The sequence below is a fragment of the Cervus canadensis genome, chromosome 2 (assembly GCF_019320065.1).
Source record: "Cervus canadensis isolate Bull #8, Minnesota chromosome 2, ASM1932006v1, whole genome shotgun sequence".
Classification (NCBI taxonomy): domain Eukaryota; kingdom Metazoa; phylum Chordata; class Mammalia; order Artiodactyla; family Cervidae; genus Cervus; species Cervus canadensis.
The window spans coordinates 113,370,991-113,379,803 of record NC_057387.1 but is presented as its reverse complement, the minus strand read 5'-3'; the positions used below and the strand labels follow the sequence as shown (position 1 = coordinate 113,379,803).

At 53.6% G+C, this 8,813-nt stretch overlaps 1 protein-coding gene across 1 annotated transcript; it reads left to right on the top strand.

The window, feature by feature from the left end:
- The first annotated feature begins 7,178 nt into the window (after positions 1 to 7,178).
- On the top strand, positions 7,179 to 8,117 carry LOC122428299 (olfactory receptor 6B2-like). The gene has a single exon (XM_043448229.1). It carries the CDS (start codon positions 7,179 to 7,181, stop codon positions 8,115 to 8,117), a length of 939 nt encoding a protein of 312 aa, XP_043304164.1.
- Positions 8,118 to 8,813: the final 696 nt, after the last annotated feature.

The following is an 8,813-nucleotide window of genomic DNA, read 5'->3' as shown; positions in this document are numbered from 1 at the left end:
ACACAACTGAGCGACTGAACTGAACTGATATAATGCTTTGTGTGTTGATTATGTATATAGGGAAAAGGTTCTTGTCTCAGAAACTCAAATTTCCCTGCCCGTTTATGAATAATAACGTCCATGAACCCTGAGATAGCACAGGGTCCCCGCTGAGTGCATCGCCCTGGAGCAGATCATGGTCATTGTCCCTGGAGCACCCCCTGGCCCGAGCAGGAGTCTTACCCCTCACAGTTGTGACGGGAAGCAGTCGCAGAGGTTGGGGTGAAGACGGCACTCTGTGTGGGAGACTGAGTGGACAGGGGAAAAGGCTCGGTCAAGGGCCTGGGCGCCTGGTCAGGGTGAGGCGGGTCAGCAGTGAAGCCCAGCAGGGCTGTGTCCTCAGCAGACACCACCAGCAGGGCCCGGAGGCGCAGGCTGGGAGATTCCACGCTAATTGGTGGTGTGGGGGCAGTTACATCTCCGCAGCAGGGTAATTGGACCCTGGAGCCCCGCGTCTGGGAGTGATGGGGAGGAAGCCAACAGCCTTCTTCCCGGCGCCTCCTTTAAACCAGCAGAGCCCCAGAGCTGGGCCAGCTGCCTCTCAGGACGGGCCAGGCCACATGGGCGCTGTCCACTCAGGGGTCAGGGGACAGAGGGGGCGACGCCAGCCTGTGCTGGGTGGGGGGAAGCCAGGGGCGCCTGTGGCTCTCAGGTAGGTTCCTGTGAGTCCTTCCTCTCGGTTGAGAGGCCGGTCTGGTGGCCTCTGGATCTGGTCTCTTGGGACTGTGTGGAGTGGGGCCAGGATCCAGAAGCCCCTCACCACCCGTGGCCCCCTCTCTGATCTCACGAGGGGGGGCTTCCTCACTCTCATGCTCCCCACAACCACCACCCAGCCACATCTCCAGCACCCTCCCCTCTGAGCTTTGAAGGCATCCATGGAGGGTCCCATGCTCTCCTCCTATCATCCACTCTGTCCCCCAGGAGATGTCCCCCCGCTCTAGAAATGTGGGTACACCTCCTGAGGTCTGCTGTCCCTGCCGGCACCCCGGGCTGCTCAAGGCTGCTCTCTGTCTCCCCTGCCCCCGCCAAGCCCTCCCCTCCACCCTCCTTTTGTTCCCTCCTGTCCTCACAGGATGGACAGGGAGGGACGTTATCAGACGGGGACGCTGTTCCGCATCCGCCCTGTCTTCTGCAGTCAGAGCAGGTGTCGGTGGGAGACTCCCGCTTTGCCCACCGCTCCCATCAGGGGAGACCTGAGTCTCAGTAGAAGGGACCCCTGATTTTGGGGGAGGGCTACCCTGGCATCCTCCGCTCCTTCCCCCTCGTCCTCCACGGGGTGACCCCCCTCCTCCCCTGGTGACGGAGCCCCCAGCCACTGCACTGTCTCACTCTTCTCCAGCCAGGCTTGTCTCCTCGCTGCCTTCCCCGCACTCGGACGCGCCCTGGGGTCCTCCCCACACAGCTGCCCGGCCAGTCCTCACCGCATCAGGACCTCGCCCAGGGTCGCTCCTCGCTGACGCCCACTCCCACACCCAGCACCGCCAGCCCCACCCGCCCTGATATGCCCTACCATCTTCTCATCACCTGGGAACGTCCTCAGCAACTGATCTGCAAGTTACAAGCGTGGGGCACTTTCTTTCTGCTTCTCTGCCTCTCCAAGAACTTGCACTTCATGAAGGCAGAAGTTGGAGACCATTTTCTCTCCTGATTGAGCCCAAGAGCCTTGCAATCCTAACTTCCTAGTAGTGGGCGCTCAGTGTCAGATGGATAGGGACTGACCCCTCCCCTGCGTCCCCCGCTGTGAGGTATGGACATCAGGGCCCTACTCGCGGGGTCTGGACGTGGGGGCCCCTCGGGTCCAGAACAGCATAAACCCAGATCTTTCTCCCCTCTCAAACGAGCGTGCTTTCTCCCCCTGCGCCCAGATCCTGAAGCCCCCCTTCAGGTCGTCTCAGAGCAGCACTGGGGGCCCAGCCGGCCCTCGGGAGGAAGACATCTGAGACCTGATGGATGCCCGACTTTTGGCCGTGGCAGGGCAGCAGGGGCACCTGAGGTCAGCGAGGTGCTCTTGGGGACTGAAAGTGGCTCCTCGGGCAGGACTCTGTTGTTGGAGGGGGCGGGGGTGACCAGGGAGCAAGTGGGTCTGTCAGGAGAGCAGAGTTCGTGCCAAGAATGCTCCGTGGATGCAGCTGGAAGATCCGCGTGCCATTCTCCGCCACGTGGAGGGTGGACCAGATGGAGTCAGGACGGCGACTGAGGATGAGTTAGAGTTCAGGGACCATCGTTCCGGCGTGGTGGTGGAGCCTGAACTCGGGGTAGCTGGACAGAAGCCCAGGAGAGCGGAGACAAGGGAGCCGATTCTAGAGACGCCAAGGACGCAGGAGGACTAGGACCAGCCTTGGCTGAGCCACGCCAGGGAGAAGAACAGAAGCCGGGCGTCTGCCGGGGCAGCTGGGTGCATGGTGGTGCCGCTGTCTGCATGGTGGTGCCGCTGTCTGATGACGAACACAAGGAGGAGGGTGTGGACTCCAGAGCCGGTGGGGGCCTCTTGTCATCGGCTGGACACACGGGCGGGATCCTCAGAGAGATGGGGGTGTGGGCCTCACCAGGTGGAGACTTGGGAGTGGGTGGCCTTTGCTGAGCTTGGACAGTGAGAGCAGATGGCTGGGGCCAAGGCACCGTGCGTGGAGGAGAGGCAGGTGGAGAAAGAACAGGATTGTGGCCCGGAAATTGGGACGGGCTGGTCACAGGCACCTGTGGGACCCCCGGTGTGGGGACCGAAGCCAGGCTGAGACTGTGGCGCAGCTGAGCAGTTGCAGATGAGACAGAGGGTGGTACAGCACAGATGCCGAGTCAAGGAGATGTCTAACCGCTCAGCAGAGCCCACGGCAAAGGGGAGATGAAGCAGGAGCAGATGAGACGGGGCGCACGCAGAGCGGCGGGGTTGGCTCAGCTCTGCGGGAGCCCTGCGCCCGCGGCTGGAGCCAGGTAACAGAGGGGCCGCGGGTGCTAACAACTCCAGGGCAGCCTGGGGAGCAGGAGTGGTTCTCACACCCTCCTAGGGTCCAGCCTGTCCGAGAGTCCAGCCCACGTGGGCATGCGGGAGCTCCGACCTTGCTGCCCCAGACCTTTCAATTTTTCAAGAGAAGCCAGAAATCTGTGCTTCTCCATGGAAGGTTCTGATTTCCAAAACAATGACCAGAGTGGGGGTGTAAAGAATTTTCTGCGATAAAGTGTGTAGCATAAGATGGGAGTGTGGTAACACAGTGGTGTCTGGGAGGGGCCCTGGGACTCGCTCAGCTCCATTTAAGCTCTCCCTCTGCTCCACCACGAAATCTGACCCCCCCAGCTATTTTAAAATGTCACTCTAAATCTTTGACTTATTCATTAACAATCAAAGTCCAAAGAGTGGCTTCTGCCTCCGTACGTGTGGGCCACGCCCTCCACTCCATGGTGTCCATGGACAAGGAGGACAGGCCTCGTGGACCTTTGAGTACTGATGTTTTATCCATCAGAAGTCTGCTTTCTGGTGTTACATATGAAGAAATGACTCATTTAGTTTTTTAACAAATATTTACAAGATGACCTTGGAATCATTCATTAAGCAATCCTCCCTTTTCTTCCTATTATATCCCTCGTGATCTGATTTAGAACTTTCTATCTAAGTGCCAGAGATAGAGATAGTTGAAGAGCCGACTCCTTGGAAAAGACCCTGATGCTGGGAAAGATTGAAGGCAGGAGGAGAAGGGGACCACAGAGGACAAGACGGTTGGATGACATCACCCACTCAATGGACATGAGTTTGAGCAAACTCTGGGAGATGGTGAAGGACAGTGAAGCCTGGCATGATGCAGTCCGTGGGGTCACAGAGTCGGACACGACTGGACGACTAAACAATGACATGCTGTTTTCACACTGTCCCATTGACTGAGTGGCGGCACTCATTTTTAACATTTATTTTCTTAAACCATTACTTTCACTTTATTGTATTTTCTCATCTCCAAAATGGCAAGTCCTCTCCACTAATGCTCTCCTTTCTTTTTCCTGAACCGTCTTTGATATTCACATCTGTTCATACTTAAAGATGATTTTAAGGATTATTTCACTCTGTTTTAAGGAAAATAAGATTTGGTGAGATTTCACCTGTGATCAAAGCTTCCCTGGTGGCACTAGTAGTAAAGAACCCGCCTGCCAGTGCAGGAGCCATAAGAGATGTGGGCTCGATCCCTGGGTCAGGAAGATCCCCTGGAGAGGGCCCAGCAACCCACTCCAGCATTCTTGCCTGGAGAATCCCATGGACGGAGGGGTTTGGGGGGCTACAGTCCGTAGGGTCACAAAGAGTCAGACATGACTGAAGCGACTTAGCACATGCATGCACAGCTATAATCAAGTTAAATTTTAAGATTTACTGGAAATATTGATAGCTTTACAATATATCTTCAAGGGACGTGTTCATGATTAATTGCTAGTAACCCAGGGACTGGACCTGCATCTCTTACGCCTCCTTCATTGCCAGGTAGGTTCTTTACCACTCGTGCCACCTGGGAAGCCATATAGGAAGACTGCAGCTTTCACATCGTTTGAAATCCCTTAATCAATGATGCAGAACTTGGGCAAACTTCGGGAGATGGTGAGGGACGGAGAGGCCTGGCCTGCTGCAGTCCATGGGGTCGCAAAGAGTGGACCCGACTGGGTGACTGAACCTCACCAACCATCAAGTATAATCTGGGTTTTCTAGGTTAGGGTCATGTTATCTGGAAATCATGACAGTTTTGTCTACTTCTTTACCCATGTTTGAAGGGGGTAGTAGAGGGTGGTGTTCTTACTCCTCGGTGGTTTTAAAGAAGACCCATCTTCATCCTAGTCTCTGCAGAATGTGAGTGATTCTGGTACTAACCACTGGGATGTCACAGGCTGTTGGCTGAGCGAGAGACTTTTTTCCTTACCTGAAGTCATGATTTGCTGGAAGTCATTGCTAGGAGAATCTACAGCAAATGGTATGGATATTTTTGACTTGTTTTTAAATTTTTATTGGAGTACAGTTGATTTATAATGTTGTGTTAGACTCAGTAGTACAGCAAAGTGATTCAGCCATAGAGTCTTTTTGGTTATGGGTTATTACAAGATGTTGAGTGTAGTTCCCTTGGCTACAGAGAAGGACTTTATTGGTTGTCTATGTTATATATTGTAGTGTGTATGTATTTGTTAATCCCAAACTCCTAAAGTACCCCCACTTGCCCCTTTGGTAAACATAAGCTTATTTTCTATGTTGAGTCCGAGATTATTTATATATTAATATTCAAATACATCACTTATTTGGGGATGGCAAATGTATAAAAGGTTTGGAATCGTTTTTGGTCAAGGCCTTTCCGCATCAGCGGGACTCCCGCCATCACTGACACATTTCATCACCTGGCAGCCTCTTGCGCTCTGAGCACGGGCACGCTTGCTTGTCTGCGGCATTCCCTCTCCTAATGTGCTTCTGGGTGCTATCTCCTGGCTTTTCATTTGAGTTCTGTAACTGCAGTAAAACATACACACAGTAGGTCACTGGCATACAGCTCTCCTCTCGTGGAAAGGAATTTGCCACTTTGTGAAACGAACTGGGAAATCCCCATGCCCTGTGACAGTTTACAAGCCATGAGAAAGCTCTGCTCTTGAGAGAAGCGGGAGAGTCACGCTGGCACCGCATCGGAGGCCACGGCCTTCTCTGAAGCATCGCTAACAGTTCTTGTGTTTATGTTGTGGGGACCTGGGGCCTTCTGTCTTGTCAGTTTTCTCAGAAAGTGGTGACGTTGAGACACTAATGTTGGCCATCCCGTGAGTGCCTTTAGGAATCATCTAAGCTCTTGGTGTGTCATTTTCAGCTGTGAAATTAAGCTATAAGAAAACCACGGCATAAACCTCTGCCTTTTCTTCTGATGATACTATTTATTTTGTGACTTTCTGTTTTGTAGCCTGTTAAAATATCATCAGAGGGCAACCCGAAGCTCTAACAGTCCATCTTAATAATTCTGAATCTCTAGCCCGCACCCAAATGGGTTCACTGCTTCTCTTGCTGACGCCGTGGGAAGAGTCGTGGCCTCAGCGTCTGAGGACCTGTGTGTCTTGCTGAGTCCCTGAACTTCCTCAGATTTTCACCTGAAAAATGTGAGCCTTCTTTCCCCATAGTCATGGTAAGGGTTACAAGAGGGGATTTATGTGAGTTCCATCTGGCACGTGATAAGGGCTAGGGTTGGGAAGATCCCCTGGAGAAGGAAATGGCAACCCACTCCAGTATCCTGGCCTGGAGAACCCCATGGACAGAGGAGCCTGGCGGGCTACAGTCTACAGGCTGGCTCTGGGGGACCCGCCTGCAGGGTGGAGGGGCAGCCCCTGGACTGGAGACGCTGCATGTAGAGCTCTGCCTTCACGCCCCTGTCACACACACCCTCCTCACCCTGGTCGTGGGCTCGCTGGGCAGGCAGCTCTTCCCTCAGCGATGACAGGCCCCTCAAGAACATTCTGGACTCCCCCACGCTGCTGCCCCAGCCCCTCTGCCTTCTGTTGCCTCTCCTCCAGAACACCGCTGACACCTCTCCTTGCTGGTACTCCCCTCGGGAGTTTCTGATGTTGTGGGGCTTTATCTTTTCATCCTTTACCAGATCTCAAGGGGGCTTGAGGAGACAACTCTCTCCTGTTGCCCTGGGAGGCTCCTCTTGCTCTTCAGACCCCCAGCTCTGTGGAGAGATGCTATGGATCTGGGGTCTGGCTGGCCAGAGAGACCCACAAACCCTACAGCCCCTGGTATCCCTTCCTCTTACAAAATCATCTCTGAAACCAGCTGAAGGACCAAGTACCTTCTAATGTAGCCAAGGACTGTGTACATCCCTTACGGTCATTAGACTCCTTGGGAAAAGTCCAGGTTATAAAACAATCAGATGATTTGAAGATCGCCTGGAGGAGGAAAGGGGCAGGGTATTCAGGAGCCCCACCTGCTCTCAGGGTGTCCAGCCCCCAGGAGACCTAGAACTCCCACACTGAGTGCTTCAGGCTTAACTTGGAGACAGTTTCTGCTCCCCTGCTGTCTGAGGAGACTGGCGCCCCCTCGTTGGGTCAAAACCCACCCCCAGGCTGACCTCTGCTTTCTCTCCCCAGCCGCCCTTGGCCCTCATCTGGCACGAAGGTTGTTTGTGGACCTAGATGCCCCGCACAGGAGGATGAGGGGGGAGAACATGACCCAGGTCAGCGCCTTCATCCTGGTGGGCTTCCCCACGGCCCCCCGGCTGCAGTACCTGCTCTTCCTCCTCTTCCTGCTCACCTGCCTCTTCGTGCTGGTGGAGAACCTGGCCATCATCCTCACCGTCTGGGGCAGCCCCTCCCTCCACAGGCCCATGTACTACTTTCTGGGCATCATGTCTTCCCTGGAGATCTGGTATGTGTGTGACATCATCCCCAAGATGCTGGATGGCTTCCTCCTGCAAAGAAGGCGCATCTCCTTCGTGGGCTGCATGACCCAGCTCTACTTCTTCAGCTCCCTGGTGTGTACCGAGTGTGTGCTCCTGGCCTCCATGGCCTATGACCGCTATGTGGCCATCTGCCACCCCCTGCGCTACCAAGCCATCATGACCACGGGGCTCTGTGTCCAGCTGGTGGCCTTCTCCTTCATGAGTGGCTTCACCATCTCCATGATCAAGGTCTACTTTATCTCCGGTGCCACATTCTGTGGTTCCAACATCCTGAACCACTTCTTCTGTGACATCTCCCCCATCCTCAAACTGGCCTGCACAGACTTCTCGACCGCAGAGCTGGTTGACTTCATCCTGGCCTTCCTCATCCTGGTGTTCCCGCTCATGGCCACTGTGCTGTCCTACGTGCACATCACCCTGGCCGTCCTGCGCATCCCCTCAGCCAGGGGCCGCTGGAGAGCCTTCTCCACCTGTGCTTCCCACCTCACCGTGGTCACCATCTTCTACACGGCCTTGTTTTTCATGTACGTTTGGCCCCAGGCCATTGATTCTCGGAGCTCAAACAAGTTCATCTCTGTTTTGTACACTGTCCTCACCCCAATCATCAACCCCTTGATCTACTGTCTGAGGAACAAAGAGTTCAAGGGCGCCTTGAAAATGGCTCTGGGCTTTGGTCGAGCTCCACTGTAGCAGGCATGTCCTGGGCTTTCATTTTGCTAATCTGAAATATCATCTGAAAATATACCTCTTCTTTTTGAGGACATTTATTTGTAATAATGGAAATGCCTTGCATCATTGCAGTGCTTCATTTATTTTAAAATTTACGCCCACAGTAGTTTTTCTCCTTCAGCTCATGGATGCTGATACAATAGCTGTGGGGATGATAATGCCATTATTTTCTCCATTTTCAATTCAGTTCAGTCTCTCAGTGGTGTCCAGATCTTTGTGACCTCATGAACTGCAGCACGCCAGGCTTCCCTGTCCATCACTAACTCCCAGAGCTTGCTCAAACTCATGTCCATTGAGTCAGTGATGCCATCTAACCATCTCATCCTCTGTTGTCCCTTCTTCTTCTGCCTTTAATCTTTCCCAGTATCGCAGTCTTTTCCAATGAGTCAGCTCTTCACATCAGGTGGCTGGGTTATTTCAGCATCAGTCCTTCCAATGAATATTCAGGACTGATTTCCTTTAGGATGGACTGGTTGGATCTTCTTGCAGTCCAAGGGACTCTCAAGAGTCTTCTCCAACATCATGGTTCAAAAGCATCAATTCTTTGGTGCTCAGCTTTCTTTACAGTCTGACTCTCACATCCATACCTGACTACTGGAAAAACCATAGCTTTGACTAGATGGACCTTTGTCAACAAAGTTATGTCTCTGCTTTTTA

Bases quoted from the DNA above. Each gene is read 5' to 3' on its own strand.
- LOC122428299 (XM_043448229.1), top strand. From the start codon at position 7,179: ATGAGGGGGGAGAACATGACCCAGGTCAGCGCCTTCATCCTGGTGGGC.